The 16926-nt window shown below is 38.9% G+C and overlaps 1 protein-coding gene across 1 annotated transcript in view; it reads right to left on the bottom strand.

Moving 5' to 3' along the window:
• Positions 1-16926, bottom strand: part of bmp6 (bone morphogenetic protein 6) — a 39523-nt gene that overhangs the window by 10318 nt on the left and 12279 nt on the right. The window contains exons 2-4 of the mRNA XM_077508421.1: positions 8422-8614; positions 5130-5278; positions 4277-4474 (exon numbers count right to left, since the gene is read on the bottom strand). Of these exons, the coding sequence (XP_077364547.1) occupies positions 4277-4474; positions 5130-5278; positions 8422-8614 (540 nt within the window). The remainder of the gene's footprint in view (positions 1-4276; positions 4475-5129; positions 5279-8421; positions 8615-16926) is intronic.

The following is a 16926-nucleotide window of genomic DNA, read 5'->3' as shown; positions in this document are numbered from 1 at the left end:
AATTAATCACACAAGTGGAATAAAAGGACTAAACTGACTAAACTGTTCTAAACACGTTGTTGCTCAAATTAAACTGTTTTATATAGTGGGGCTGTTTTATGTTTCTCTTATTTGTTCAATAAAGTTAAAGTAGCAACAAGGTAACAACGTCAACAAAGTGACTCCAGCAAAATGTTGATTGGTGAGTTGAGTGTAAAAAAAAAAAAAAAAAAGTATTTTAAAAAAACAAACTTCCATTTTAGTTTAATTATTTTGAGTTTTATATGACGTGTATCAATCAGAGTGGAGAATAACAAATAAAAAAATCACAGTACTATTGGATTAACAAAAAAATAAATACATTTGCACAAGAATGTTTTCTAAAATCTTAACTTAATGCAATCCTAATAAACAAATGAACCTTCATTTTGCGATGTCAAAATGGCTCCTATAACTGAAGCTAATTAAAAACAACAAAGCTCAGTGGTGGCCCGAGACTTTTGCGCAGTACCGAATGTCAACGCGAAGGCAAGCAAACAAGCGACTGGACTGCGGATTGTCGGCTTTGGCGAGTGCGGCCCGATACAATTTATCACACGCAGAATGATGTCTCAAACTAATGCTGCAGAAATTTGTTTGGCAGACATTTTAAGTGCTTGTGTCATCTGGAAGACATTTTTCCTATCGTGATATCATTATCATTTTCAAATTATAGAAATGAGGAAAACGCTCATTGGGAAAACAGATGGGGGGGGGGGGGAAATCATTTGCAATGAGAACGGTGTCTTCAGGATTTGAAGAAGCATCATCGTGATCAATTAAAAAAAGTAACAATGCGTGTCAAGAATGGAAGGTGCTGCCCAGTCACCAATTCAAACATACACTGCTGCCTTTCTTCATGTCCAAATGTTCAGAAAAAAAAGAGAAAGCTTGTCTGGCATTTTGTTGGTTTCGATAATGCTCCCGCCACCATCCATCCACATCCATCCATCCATCTCGTCCCCCCTCCCTGTCTCTAGAGTGGCAGATTCCGCGTTTGATACCCTCTCGGAGTTCCTCGCCGATCCTCCCAAACCCGACCGATGCCGCAGTTGCTCGGACGTCACGCAGAAGGCGGCGGAGGCGGCCAGAGGGCGGGCGGGGTCCTCACTTCCTGCGTGGGATCTAAATATTTACCCTCGCCGCTGTCCCGAGTGGCAAGGCAGAAAGTTTTTGATGTCCCGGGTTACGCAAAGTCCAATTCACCAAGGGTGCACGTTATTAACAGACGGCCCCAGTTGATGAGGGTGGATTCTTAACTGAGAAAATAGCACTGCATCGCTTCTGCTAGGAGGCATCCATCCATCCATCCATCCATCACAAGGGTGTGCTGGAGCCTATCCCTGCTTCGGCCAGTAGTAATCGCAAATTTTTCATCTGTTCTAAATATTCAATAAAATATACAATCAATATTTTTTTTCCTAAATGTCATAGTCTTGTCAACATAAAGGTGTGAAAAATGTTAAATAGAAATACGGCTTCAACTTTTATTCATTGATACAGTAATTTCACAATAATTCACAAAATTGAGTTAAAATTAAAAACGTACTGTAAAGTAAAAAAAACAAAACAAAAAACGAATGTGAGATTGATTTGCGTTGAGGTCATTTTTTTTGCCACTAGATGGCATAATTGCATTTGTAAGACGTTGACAGCTCAGTGCATTTTTTTCTTCTTTTCATATTAACAGCCGTCTAATCTGTAACATGAAGTAACTTGTGAAATTGTGCACATTTTAAAAATGGTAAAATACAAATTGACACCAGTCTTCACAAATATATGCATTATTATTATTATATGTATTACTGTAAATTTTGCGACTGGAATTCCACCAGTATAGCCTCTCCCAAGTAACGGGCAGTCATTATTCGCACGTTTAAAAAAAATAAAATAAAAAATAAAAAAAGTATATATATGTGTGTATATATATATATATATTAGGGGTGTTAAAAAAAAAATCGATTCGGCGATATATCGCGATACTACATCGCGCGATTCTCGAATCGATTCAATAATCGGCAGAATCGATTTTTTTTTTTTTTTTTTTTTTTTTTTTTAAGGATTCACACCTTGAGCATGGAAGAATGTTATATGAACGGCACATTAAGCCTTAATATTTTTATTTTAATGCTGTTCAAACATGAAACAGATTACAACCTCTATAAGACTGAAATTTCAGATAAATAAATAATACATTTTCATATAAATCTTACACTCTACAAGCTTACTGATTAGTATTTTCTAAATATGAATGAAAAAAAATCGCAACAATCGACTTATAAATTCGTATCGGGATTAATCGGTATCGAATCGTGACCATTCGTATCGGGATTAATCGGTATCGAATCGAATCGTGACCTGTGAATCGTGATACGAATCGAATCGTCAGGTACTAGGCAATTCACACCCCTAATATATATATATATATATATATATATATATATATATATATATATATATATATATATATATATATTCTTCTTTCATCATATATTTCATGTTTTGATGCATTTGAGAGGTTTTGTGACATCTTTTGTCCAAGTCGGTCCAAAGCCAAGAGTGAACATGTGTTCCACTCTTCCAACTGTCCTGCGGCATAACAAATGATGTGTCTTTGTTCTCTGTTTTGAAAGCTTTCATCCGATGCGATTACTGAAAAAAAAAAAAAAAGACCGGAGGAATTGCACTCGTAGCCTCTTGTGTCAACAAGTGTGCACTGAGAACCACACCGAGGAGCTGAATGGAAGAAACGGGGCAGGTAAACAAAAGCGAAAAGCTGGAACATCTCAGAGGGCTTACAAGGAGTCGCGGCGCTTGGGGAGACGAAACACGGCGAGATGACGAGGTGGAAGAAGATGCAGCTCAGGTCGTAAGCCGAGACCGACTCGTGTGACGCTTTTGCAAGTTGTCTTGGATCAGTGTGCTCATTCTGGTGGATCATTTAGTTATTTCCTCAGTCCCACTCATGTGTGGTGGGCCAACACTGCATTTCTTCAATTTGCTTTGTGGTTTAGGCGCCATGCATCCATTTCCTATAGCGTCGATGCTGTTTGGCTGATGTGGGCTTCAGCTGTAATTGTGTGACAATTTTTTTCCGACATGTATTTAGTTTTCAATAAAGCATATTGGTTGGATCTATTTCTTCCTCCATTTTTATCTGACAGTTTAAAGTTTCTTAAGCTTGAATTCTTATGACCTTGTCGAAGGCCCCAGTTTCAGCTAAAAAAGCCATCAACATGCTTCACCGTATTAATGGTGTTCGTATGTTGAAGAATTGAAAACATTTTGAATTATGTCTCAGCCTTGGTTTCATTGGACCATAACACAACACAGGTGAGAAAGTGTGTTGTGGGTGTTGTTGTTTTTTTCAGCTGGAACCAAGTTTATAAAAGAAATAAGTAAATTGTGAACAAAATAAAAACTAAAATGCTTAAAAAAAAAATTTAAAAAAAGAAAGAAAGAAACTAAATAAAATCCTTCCTTTTCATCTTTGTCAAATTATATAATACATGGACTTTCTTAAGCTGGCAATAGTACCTAGATGTTATACAAAAAAGGCTTACTTATATTCCAAAATGATATTTAATGGCTAATGTTACAAATGTATGTAATTGAGTTTCCAAAAATTTGTTATAGACCGTGAGCGAAACTTAACTCATTTTTGGAGTCACTCTGGGTTACATTGCCACCAATGTCAATAACACAAAATCGCCCTGAAATCAAAATCAATAAGGATGCTCAGAAACTACTTAATTATGCTGACACTGTATTTAAACAACATTCAACTCCGGCTCCAACATGAGCATCTCCAGCGTTAGCCGCTAGTTGCTAACTAATCTGCAGCAAGCAAGATGAGAGCCATCGGATGACTTTTCATCGGCAGTTTAATCGACAAAAATGATGCTGACAAATGGCTCCAAATTTAAGGCAAGAGATTTATCTAAAATCTCAGAGGGACACCTTTCCGTCAACGTTGGTCCGTTATTTTTCGAAGACGAACCAGGTCTGTAATCGTCAGTAGTGACGGAATGCATATTTGCATCGTAAATAATTTTTGCTCCATGAATCCTGCCTAGCAACAAGTGATCTTCACGTGAGAGGGGATTATTAGAAAAACTGTTTTAGAATGATTTGTATTGTTTGTGTCGGTTATTGAACATGATATAGAAAGTTATCGGAATGCGATGTGGTCATTTCGCTGTGTGCCGGTGGCTTGCGGGCAATCGCGCAATGTTGACGCGACGGGCATGGGACTGACCTGCTTGGCTGGGCCCCCTGGACGCCTCCTGCGTTTGTGTGGATCGGTTGCGGTTCTGCTGGCGACGTTTGCCGCCGGCGGAGCGGGAGCTGCGGATGTGCACTTCGCTGACCTTGAAGAACGCCACCATGAACGGCTGCTTCTCCAGAGCGCCGTCGCGCCCGACCAGCCCCGCGTCTTTGGGATCGATGCTCTGCCCTGTTTCCAAAAACATATAATGAAACGATTACCGTATTTTCTGCACTATGAGGCGCACCTAAAAGCCTTCATTTTTTTCAAAACCTGACCTTATAATCCGGTGCGCCTTATATACGGATCAAGACTGAGCCGCAACAGGTCTCGCTGTCAAGACGCTATCGGTGACCCTGCACGATCGGTGACGCGCATGCGCAGAAGATCCCGCCATCTTGGATCGCTAGCTAATACTAATACTTTACCTCAGAGAAAATCATAAAAGCTGTTTATTCGTTTTGGAGTTGTCAGAAAGCTGCTTTGTAATCTATTAATAAAGTTTGACTGACCTATCTGACTGTTTTGTTGACATTCCCTTTGGCGCAGCACCATCTAATGGATGCATAACGTAACCCCAGCCTCTAACTTAGCGACTTTATTTGGAAAAAGTTTTCAAATATGTCATTCATTGAAGGTGCGGAAAATACGGTAGTTTTGTAAATAAATTATGAATTTGGTATCCACGGGATTTTTCCAATTAAATGCTTTGAAGAAATTGGTTCGAAAGAACTTGAGCATCTGCATAAAACTCATTTTTGATTCGCATCTTAACTAGAAAAACTAGTTTGAAAGGCCGTGTCGCAATATTTTTGTCCATACACTGTACAGTTCAATGGCTTACCGCTGCTGGTCTCCACGCTGATCTGGAGGCCCAAGTTGTGCACTGGACTCATCAGCCACAGGTTGCTGGTGGCCGCGATGTCAAACTCCAGCCAGCCTTCTTCCAGTGCCCACAGCCTGCGAGACTCCAGCAGGAAAAGGTCAGACTCTCTGGGCGAGAACAACAACGTAGAAACGCGCTTTACTCATTTGAGTCAAACCAACTTTTGCAATTACACCGTTGAAGTGGAAGTCAACCCAAAAATGTTCAATGCAGATAGTCTAAACACGGTATTCTGATTAATGTCATGTGACTGTCTGTGAGGCGAGCTGTGACACAATTTTATTTTGTTTTGCTGTTGTTCATGTTGTTTTGTTTTAATTACTTTGTAACTGAACTCTGAGGAGAAATGGGGCAAAGAAATTAAGACTTGTCTTTTTTCTGCTCGAAGAATAGTGTATATTGCATATTTTATATAACAGTGTTTATATTGTCTTTTTTCTTTTACAAATGAATAAAATAAATGATTTAAATTGAAAAAAAATGAGGTAACATTGTGTTTGTAGAATATAAATTAAGCAGCCAAATCCAACCGTTTTTATTTATCTCAGGCGGCGGCCATTTTGTCACTTGCTGTCGACTGAAAATGACATCACAGTTGCTCAGAGCTCAGGTAACAAACCAATCGCGGCTTATCTTGCAACCATCACACGATCGCACTCGGAAAACAGCTGAACCATGATTGGTCGAGCTCTGAGCAACTGTGATGTCATTTTCAGGTGACAGCAAGTGACAAAATGGCCGCCCGCCCGAATTTTGCTGCTTAAATTTAACGCGATATTAATCAGACGGCTGTGTTTTGACATACATGATAACATTATAAAGTAAAATGTATTAAGATTGAATAAAGTACTGTCACTTTTGCAAGAAAGTTTGGCTGAATGAAAACTTTGCAATTAAAATATATGTCAGATTGACAGCAGAATTGGAATAATGGCTGAAGAAGGAGTTACATTTGGACTCTGAATGTAACTTTTTGAAATGCAAAGGAGCAAATTGCTATTTAATTTATTTCACTTTATTTTATTATCCAGTAGGGTTTTATATGTTATGTAGGACAGCTGGTTTTCCTCTCAAGTTTTAGCCATTCGACCAAATCACATCCAAGCCCTTGTTACAAAAAAAAAAAAAAAAAAAAAAAGAAGAAGAGCCTACCTGTTCCCACAAAGCATAGAATAGACCAAAATGTTATTTTTAGCAAGTTGCTTTGACAAACGATGGTGGAATGTGTCCCACTGAGTGAAGTGACAGAAAAGTGCTTCACGAGAAGACGGTAGAGGACGAGTGATAAGAGGGCCCGTCCTCCCACTGTGCCATTACAGTAGTAATAACACGGCGGGGCGCCTCTCAAAGTCACATCAAAAGCCCCCGCAATCTTCCAGGTGTTCGGAGAATGTCCCTGCAGCACGTGAGCCTCCGCGGGATCGACGCAGCTGAGGTCCACCTGGCGGGAGAGACGGCGGGGGGGCCGTCGGAGAGCCGCCCGCGGGCTGGAGAGCCCCGCGTCAAAAGCACTTTGTGACTGACTGCTTAAATGGGCTGGAATAATAAGGTCAAGGGTCAACTGGCGAGTGCTTTTGACGACGGTAAATCTCATTCACAAGTCTGACCAGCAGCTTTTGTGCGAGGGATCAGACAAATCAGACAAAAATGAGTCCATTTTGAGTCTATTTTTAATCTTGTTTGGGTATATGAATCGTAAAACTACACAGTTAGGGCAAACGTCTTTAAAATGGATTCATCTTACACGACATCACCACCAAAAATGTAAACAAGATATACTACACTAACATATGGATGATTTAATCAAATTATTCTGTTAAATGAAGGGCATTGGGTGCATACATACATTACAAAATTATATCAAATTAACTATACTTATAGACCCTACCAGCTGACGTTACAAACATCTCATATCAAATGAATATAGAGAGCTTGATTTTCGCCGAGCGTTTTCGTTAAAAGGTGGGAAATATGTCAAGAGTCACCAAAAACGTCCCGAGTAGGACATTACATTACTGCGAATCATTGAAACAAGTCGTTTGGAGCCGCTAGCTACTTTGGGTGACAAAGTGGAAGCCTAAGGTACCACCGGTATGTTGTTTTTGGTTGAAACAGTACGTCGATCAAAACGTCGATGGTGTAAATTGTCATTCATGAAATGGTTTGTTTCCGGATATACTCGTCTTATTGTATATCAAAGTCTTCGAGCTAGCTTAGCTTGCTAGCTGCTAACAAACCGCACGTCGTTCACTCCACATTTCTCAGCAGAAATGTACATAGTAAAACTCTAGTCTATAGGAAGAGAGACGGATCAGTTGATGGTCTCCGACTGTCGTGTGTAATTTTACCATTTTGCTATTTTCTTTCTTCTCAGTGTGGCCATAATAGTCTTTTTTGTTTTGTTTTTGTTAACTATACCAACCAGGCTCGAATGAACTTAAAACAAGTTTCCCAAAATAACACAGTGCTATACGGGCCCTTTAATCTGCAAATATCTGTGAAAATAAAAGGCTTTACCTCTTGGCTGGGGAGTACAAACCGACCATTGTAGGGGTAAAGGAATGCAGAAAATAAGTAGCTTCTGATACCCGTAGAAACCCTTTTGACAGCATGGACAAACAGACGATTGCCAGCATCTTTGGATGGAGGACTTCTTCACTCCAAAGAGCTCAACGTGGATCACGTTGAGCCTCGTAACATTTTTTTGGACCGCACCCAAACATTTTGCTTTCTTGACAAAGGGTCACGAGACTTCCACTGCTTTATTCTCAACCATCGCACACAACAATGAGAAAAATACACAGTGGACGCTTCCGAAGCAAAACGGCAGAAACCGTTTTCGCATCGGCTGTCATCGGACTCGCTGTGCCTAACGTGGCGGCTGAGCGTACCGCGTAACCGCCGCTCAGCATGTCAGCATTAGCTTTCCCCGGGAAGGCCGGATCAAACACAAATACGACTTCAAAATCTCCCTGGATGTTTACGTAGCGCTGCAGATGCAATGTAAATGTTTGTCATGTATTAGTTCCGCGCGTTTGGGAGGCTCGGCGGATTTTGAAGCGGTGCTGTTTCAGTGAGAAATGGCTTTGCTCGATTTCACATTGTAAACATGGCCTGAGAAAAGAGCGAGAGAGAGAAAGAGAGAGAGAGAAATCATAATCCTGACATTTCTTGATTCCTATTTGAGTCAAAAGCAACCGCATGTCGACTCAGACTTTCTCCCCTCACGTGCTGCACAGTGTGCTGTCACCTGTCCGGGTGCTCCTTGACCACTTGGTAGACTTTGAGCAGGAAGGTGTCGTTGCAGAAGGCTCGGCTCACGCACTCCTTGTAGAGGCGGAACTCGGCGGCGGCGACGGCCTCGCCCTCGGGGATCTGCGACAGGTTGAACTTGTACTCTTTGTGGTGACGCCGCTGTGGGGACAGCTGCCGGTCCTGCTCCACTGGACACACAAAGACGACGTTCATTACCGAGAGAGAACATAATGATGTTTTTTTACCCGCGAGAGGAAAGAAAAGATCACAGAGTTGTGATTTCTCCTCAATTATTTGTTTTGATTCATTGGAAACTGTCACATGTGGTTGAAATAACCGAAATAACAGAGGATAAAACCGGGGAGTGATTTGTTCTGTTGAATTCGATTTTTTAGCTAATTGAAACTAAAATTAGCTTGCTGATTCCAAAATTACGGCGTATTTTTCTAGCACTTCAACTTTTTTTATCCACGGTTTACCCACCAAATAAGCAAAAATTCCACTGATTTGCTGTAGTAAGACTGTAGTAAGAATAGCCAATTATGATATACTCATCTACAGCTATATGGTGATTTGAGATGTCCAATAGGTCAGTACGATCAATATCTGCAAACAGAACGCCAGCATAGTCGGAATTAAGAGGATTAGTGCTGCTTTTTCTCTTAACCTTGTAACCATGGGCCTAACGCTGTAAGTTATATTTCATTTTATGCTATTTTTTTTTTCAAAAAGTTTTCAAAGCTTGTAACTACTCCATCACTTAGTGTTTGATTTGCATGCATACACATTTATTTCACATTTTCTAAGAAAACAAGGATCCCTAGTTAAAAAAAAACTTGACGTGAAAGTTAAAAACAGAGATCAGTTTTGGATTCGGCAACCAAGAACTCGTTAAAAACAGCTATCAGATCTCACTCAACAAAAAAAATTTGCGTTCCTTAGTGCAATTCACACAACAACACACAACAAACTAGTTTATGCAGTGGTTACTGTTTTTCACTTGATTGTTTTATACAGTTTTCTTGGCCCAGAAGTATTTTTTACACAAATATTTGACTTTACTTACTGAGTTAGCTTAGGCTATTGATACTACAGCACGTACCGTATTTTCGGCACTATAAGGCGCACCTTCAATGAATGACATATTTTAAAAAAAAATCCATATATAAGGCGCTACAGTAGAGGCTGGGGTTACGTTATGCATCCATTTGATGGTGCTGCGCTAAAGGGAATGTCAACAAAACAGTCAGATAGGTCAGTCAAACTTTATTAATAGATTACAAAGCAGCTTTCTGACAACTCCCAAAATGAATAAACAGCTGTTTTGTTATTTTCTCTGAGGTAAATATTAGTATTAGCTCGCGATCCAAGATGGCGGGATCTTCTGCTGATGGCGTCTTGACAGCGAGACCTGTTGCGGCTCAATATCGATCCATATATAAGGCGCACTGGATTATAAGGTCAGCTTTTGAAAAAATTGAAGGCTTTTAGGTGCGCCTTATAGTGCGGGAAATACGGTACTCTGTTACATACTATTGGCGATACATCACAGCCATACAAACAGAACTCCATCGAAAACCGAAGACTCCCTATAATCAGTCCCCTTGAACAAGGAATGCGTTTTCGTAATTGCCCATCATGTATTTTAATGTAGCCGTCCAGTTGTTTATATTCAGCTCAAACATAAATAGCGACAGTGGCATGAAAAAGTATGGGAACCCTTTGGAATTTCGTACATTTCTGCTTAAATTGGGGGCAAATCCTGGTCGAGAAAGTCAAAAGCTGTCCACAGTTTGGCCTGAGCCGCAAATGCATCGACTCAACTGGCAGAGAAAAGCTCATTTGCACATCTTTTGAGCTTTAACTATTGGACAGATGGTCTCACGTTGTGCCGACAAATATCTTGAATCCGTGTTTCCGTTGATGATAGCAAGCTGTCCATCCATTTGAGGTAGCAAAGCCAATTGATTCCGGTCTCAGATGAGGCTTTATTCCGCAGCCACTTTGATCGACAGATAACAACAAGAGCAAGAAAAGGGATGCAGAAATAGCAAACGTTACAACCTCAAGAATGTGCTCGATGCTGCAAAACACGCACACACACACCAAATATGCAAGTTAATTGATTGCACAGATCATTCAAGACAAGACAAACAAGCACCCGCACACCCACACAAGTCGCTTGTTTTCACTGAGGTTGAGAAGACGGCACTTTCCTGACCGCAGACTGGAAGTGCAGACGGGACCGGGAACCAAAAAAGATGGATTTATGCGAGCCGACGAGTTTTTTTTTACACGCAGCACGCAGTCGGGCCCCTCGTTCATAATTGTTACGTGCGCGTCAAGCCGCGCGTGGAAGACGCCACTCGCCGCACGATTGTTTGGATTTGTAAATGCAATTTTCCCTCCAAAAAAAGGACGCTCTGGCACGCGCGGCTGTGTCATTAAGTGCGTTTTTAGGTCATGTGTGAGCAAAATAAGGAACACACAAATTTGCTCACGTTGCAGACGTAGCCGCACACACACACACACACACACACACTTTGGCGTTTAAATGCCAGTTACAGACTGACTGGGCGGACCGCATGTGCTCACCGCTTGGTATCAGACGACACAAATGCCTCCAAATCATTCAGAATTACCATAATTATTGTATTTGTAGCAACGCTACAGTTGGCCAGCTGATAATGACATCAACTATTGAAGAAATAAATAAATAAATAAATAAATAAATAAATAAATAAATTACATTAATGACTGTACTGGGGGAATTCCAGTTAAAAAAAAAAATTAGTAGCAATAAATTGTAATAATAATGCCTATATTTGTGGAGATTGGGGTTAATTTGTATTGTACTATTTTAAAAATGTGCAAAATTTCCCAAGATTAGATAGCTCTTATTATGAAAAGAAAAATGCACGGATCTGTCGCCATCTTACAAAAGCAATGATGCCATTTATTGGCAGAAAATTTACCTCAACACAAATTAATATAACACTTGTTTTTTTTTTTACAGTACAGGACGTGTTTTTAATTTTGTGAATTATGAAATTACTGCATCAATGACTAAAAGAAAAACTTGGGAAACAATTAGTGTACATTTATTGTACATGTAGAACATTTAGATATTAAATGTGTGATTAATCGTGAGTTAACTATTAAAGTTGTGCGATTAATTACGATTAAAAAAAAATAATCGCCTGACACCCCTAATACATATATATATATATATATATATATATATATATATATATATATATATATATATATATATATATATATATATATATATATATATATATAGTATTAACTACATTTTACTTTTTTTTTTTTTTTTTTTTTTTTTTTGTGTGCTTATGACGGCAATAACCCTAACTTACGGTATTTGGACCAGCAAGAAAAATTTGTTATAATAATGCCAACTTTTCTGGTGAATTAGACATTTATTTAATAAAAAAAAAATAATAATAATGTACCGGAAGGCATAAGAAGTGTCATTTGTCATTCTGTACAGGAATAAATGTACATATTAGGGTTATTTTATTATATTTACGCTCCGTCCTACATGATTTCAGCGCACGCTGGGAGTTTGATTTATGATGATATTCAGCGGGGAGTACGAAAAAGTAAAGCAGGTCTATTAAGTCAATATTTCACATGTCATTAAAAACACATTTTATTTCATATTATTTTTTTAAAGACTTTCACAGGCCAAACATGAGGTAAGAAATTCTAATCTATTTTTGCAACTGAGCCAGGCTCGTTAAGTGTTTTTTTACGACGTGCCGAACCGCCCAGAACGGGCCAGTGACACATTTTGCACAAATACCGCTGCCGCTTCATTATGGTTCATTGGTAGAGTTCCCATGCTAAAACTCGGAGAAAAGAAAGAAAAAAAACAAGCCGTGACACATGATGGCAAAATGACGACACTTTCAGCAACATGATGTGTGAGGTCACGATAATATTTGAAATGATTTTATAACACTGCCAGCAACACCTTGGAATGAGATACTGTGTAATAGCTTCTTGTTATCAAAGTAATGACTTCATGGCAGGGAAGCTTGTTGATAAACTTGGTGTAGGTGTAAAAAAAAAAAAAAAAAAAAAAAAGGTGTCAGCATTATCACAAAGAGAAACATTAAATTTGATGTAGCTTTAATCTTTCTTTCAATATGTCCATTTTAAACCTTTGGTGTTAAATGTGGGAGTCGCAGTCTTATATTATATTTTGGTGTAGAGTTTCAGTGCATAACAACGATAATGACCAGCGTCAAAGCTTTCCCTTGTATCACAAATCATCAAACTAGGGGTGTTAAAAAAAAAATCGATTCGGCGATATATCGCGATACTACATCGCGCGATTCTCGAATCGATTCAATAAAAAAAAAATCGATTTTTTTTTTTTTTTTTTTTTTAAGAGCTCAGAATTGTTCATTCGGTAGTCTTACCGATTCAACGTCTTATCATCATTGCCTTTTTTTTTTTTTTTTTTTTTTTTTTTTTGTGTGTGTGTGAATCGATTTTTAAACTTCCATTTTTAATGTAAAAATATTCAACAAAACGTCTGACTTCGGGTTAGGATTCACACCTTGAGCATGGAAGAATGTTATATGAACGGAACATTAAGCCTTAATATTTTATTTTAATGCTGTTCAAACATGAAACAGATTACAACCTCTATAAGACTGAAATTTCAGATAAATAAATAATACATTTTCATATAAATCTTACACTCTACAAGCTTACTGATTAGTATTTTCTAAATTTGAATGAAAAAAATCGCAACAATCGACTTATAAATTCGTATCGGGATTAATCGGTATCGAATCGAATCGTGACCTGTGAATCGTGATACGAATCGAATCGTCAGGTACTAGGCAATTCACACCCCTACATCAGACTATTTGAATTATTTCAACCCAGATTCCGGGGCAACTCATTCGCTTGAGTTGGCCCTCACAAACTCAACTCAACTCAAGTTTATTTAACCTGGTTAGCGGTAGCTGCTCGGGCCCTAACTAGAGCTGCGAATGACAATGAAACATGACGCAATCTGATGAAATAGAACGTTTTCAAGGCTGATGTGAATGATCAAAGCATTTGTAACATTAAAGCTAATTTGACGGAGCGTCGCTAAACAAAAAATATTCGTATCAAAGTCAGTGTTGTGGAGAAAATCTTTTCTTTTCCATTTTCGCTCAATGTCACTCAAATGACCCATTTTCAAATGCTGATTACTAAAGAACGGAATAAGGTAGAAAGATACTTTTTTTTTTCTAATTTCTAATGTCGTATATGTAGCACAAGAACACAATATTCTGCTTGCTTCGAAAAACGAGCTAAAATGCTCGAAATCCGCTGTGGCAAAGAACGGAGGCCGAAAATGACGCTGGAGGAAGAAGAGAAGATGTCAAGACCAGATGGAGGATGATGAAAACGGAGGAGGAAAGAACGTTTGGGATGTAACGAGAGCAGAGGAGACGCAGACGTGAGGGAAATGAAGAGTATATGCAAAGTTACTTTTGCATTCAATCGAAATTCTTGTCATGGTACTGCAATAACTATACAGTGCAGCAAAATGAGTTTACCAGCTCTGCTCGATGCGTCGCAAAATAATCATCAACAACAAAGCAGTTTCTTTAGCCTTGCTGAAAATGTGCAGACTGAACTATTTAACACTGAACATTTTATAATGTTTTTTTTTTTCAGTTGTCTGGGAATTTCAGTCTCTACTCGAAAAATAGTCGCACGCACGCCAAACAACATCAGTGAGAGAAAGACTGTAAGTCAGTGGTGTCCAAACTACGGCCCAGGGGCCATTTGCGGCCCAACGTCCGTTTTTTAGTGGCCCGCGACTTATGCTAAAAATGGCATTTGACTCAGTTCAGATAAAATAAACAAAAATGTTTGGAGATGGTCAAAGTAAGAAGGGAGGGTGTCGAAAGAAAAATCACATTAAAGGTTATTTTAGTGATCTAAAACTAACGAAACAACTAAAACTAAAATTCAAAAAACAATTTCGTTAAGGAAATAAAATAAAAACGAAATTGCTTTTTTTTTTTTTTTTAAACGAAAACTAACTGCAATTACATTAACCATAACTAAGCATGACTAAAACATTTATAAGCATTTATTAAAGAACTAAAACTAATAAAATGTCATGGTTTGGGTTGGGTTTTTGTTCTGGTTTCTTTGTTGATCACTTCAGTTGTTTTCCTTGTTTGTCGGTGTCTCGTTTTCGTGTGATCATTTTCACCTGTGCTTGTCGTCCCACACGCTCGTGTTCAGCCAATCACTTCCCTCGCCCACGTGTGTCTTTGTCCAGGTGTCACTTGTTGTGTAATCAGTTTGTGTCTATTTAGTCACCTGTTTTCAGTTCACTTCTTGTCGGTCCGTTGTCGTTTCCACGCTTTGCAGTTTCTCCCGTCTTGCCTTGTTATTTGAGTTTGCTTTGATTTAGGACTTTTGTTGTTGTCGTTTGTGTCTGCACCTTGTTGTGCACCACCTTATTTTTACATAAGTAATAAAACCCTTTTTTTTTTTTTGTATGTTGCCTCGGCCTCCTCACTCTGCCTCCCCCCCACTTGGGTCCTCAATCCCCCACAAACCTTGACATAAAAACTAACAGAATCACTCTGAAAACTAACTCAAATGAAAAAATCCCAAACTATAATAACCCTACTGCCATATTACAAATAAATTGGTTTATATACTGTCGCATTTTTCTAAATATGCAAAAGCACAAATTATTTGTACAATTTTTAGGACTAAACACAATTTCTCTTCATAACATCATGTGGTCCTTTTTTTTCTGCATGTGGCCCTCAAATGAAAAAGTTTGCACACCCCTGCTGTGAGTACTACGCTTGGCTGCAATCGGGAGTCTTTCTGCTCTTTGTAGTCAGGAAATTGGGTGCTATAAGCTTCAGGGGCCAGGGTGCAAAGAATGAAGGCTGTAGCGGTCCGCAGAGACTCGTCATTATCATCGTGTGTGTCTTCGGAAGCTCCGATTTTCTCCCGACCTGCCATCAAAGCGCGAAGCGGCACCGGTTTATGTGCACAGTGCGTTGATGCAACATAAACGTGTGCGAGGACTAGCAAGAGTGTGGGCGGTTTTGCACACAGGCCCGAAAGGTCAGTGATGCGAGAATTGGGGTCAGGCAGGATCATTAGTCCGTAGCGAGGATATGAGGCAGTGAGGTCACAACATTTGTTGACCAAAAACAAACAGAAAACAGCTTTAAGCTGCATGTCCACGACAGAAAAATATATATTTTTTTAAAAACGTATAAATACGTCTTTGGGACACTTAGAACATTAAAAAAACGTATTTATACGTTATTGGGAGTAAATGAGTTCATTTGAATTGATCTCGTTACTTAATAAAGTTTGTTTGTTTGAAGAAAAAAAAAAATCACCACTCAACAGTTCATTACGATAATAGTGATGCTGGACCAGTGAAATTTACTCAGGTCTTAAAATAGTGGCTGTAATTTAGCGATGACTGAAAACATATCAATGATAGATTGAAGATGATGAACGGGTGTCCGACTGTTGACAAATAATGTAACATGAAAATTCATTGACACGCCCACCTCTAAATATTATTGTTTTTATCATTGGAGTTGTTGGTATCGAATTCCACTGGATCATACAGAAAGTAGTTTGCCTCTAAAAAAAAAAAAAAAAAGAATAAAAAGCAGGCCAGAATTCTTGATTCCAATCTTGCAATGGAGGTGATCAGATTTGGCGCAGGTTCCCAATGAAGTGTCTGTCGTCACTTTTTTTTTTTTTTTTTTGCTGCATTCCACGCGAGTTGATAAACAGACGATGATGAAGGAGATATCAGGGGCACACGTTTACTGTCACAACATGCGTGGCTTAATGTCTGCAGCTCTCGACAGCGGCTGGATAATGTGCGCTAATCGCTCGTCTGCCGGGCCTTTGCGAGCAGATTAGATGGAAATCTCGGATTTTTGTCTTTGTGCTATCAACAGCTCACTTCTGCAGTCTCCAGCCCGTCTCCTGCTGGCCGTACGTGTCATACCTGTGTGTCAGTAGGAGAAGCCATTCCATCTCTTCTATCGCTACGATTCGGGAATAAAGGTGATAGAAAGACTGCAAGACAGAGGTGTCCAAACTACGGCCCGGGGGCCATTTGCGGCCCGCCGTCCTTTTTTTTTTAGTGGCCCGCGACATATGCTAAAAATGACATTTGACTCAGTTCAAATAAAATAAAAACAAAAAATGTTTGGAGATGGCCAAAGTAAGAAGGGAAGGTGTCGAAAAACACAGGTACCATTAAAGGTTATTTTAGTTAACTAAAACTAACGAAAAAACTAAATTTAAAAAAAAAACAATTTCGTTAACGAAATAAAATACAAACGAAGATGCTTTTTTTTAAAAAGAAAACTAACTGAAACTACATTTTATGTTTACAAAACTAACTAAAATACAACTAACTATAATTATAGCAAAAATGTCCTTCGTTTTAGTC

This window comes from Festucalex cinctus, chromosome 20 (assembly GCF_051991245.1).
Source record: "Festucalex cinctus isolate MCC-2025b chromosome 20, RoL_Fcin_1.0, whole genome shotgun sequence".
NCBI classification, from domain to species: domain Eukaryota; kingdom Metazoa; phylum Chordata; class Actinopteri; order Syngnathiformes; family Syngnathidae; genus Festucalex; species Festucalex cinctus.
Note: the sequence above shows the minus strand (reverse complement) of the source record. Positions and strands in the feature narration are given on the sequence as shown.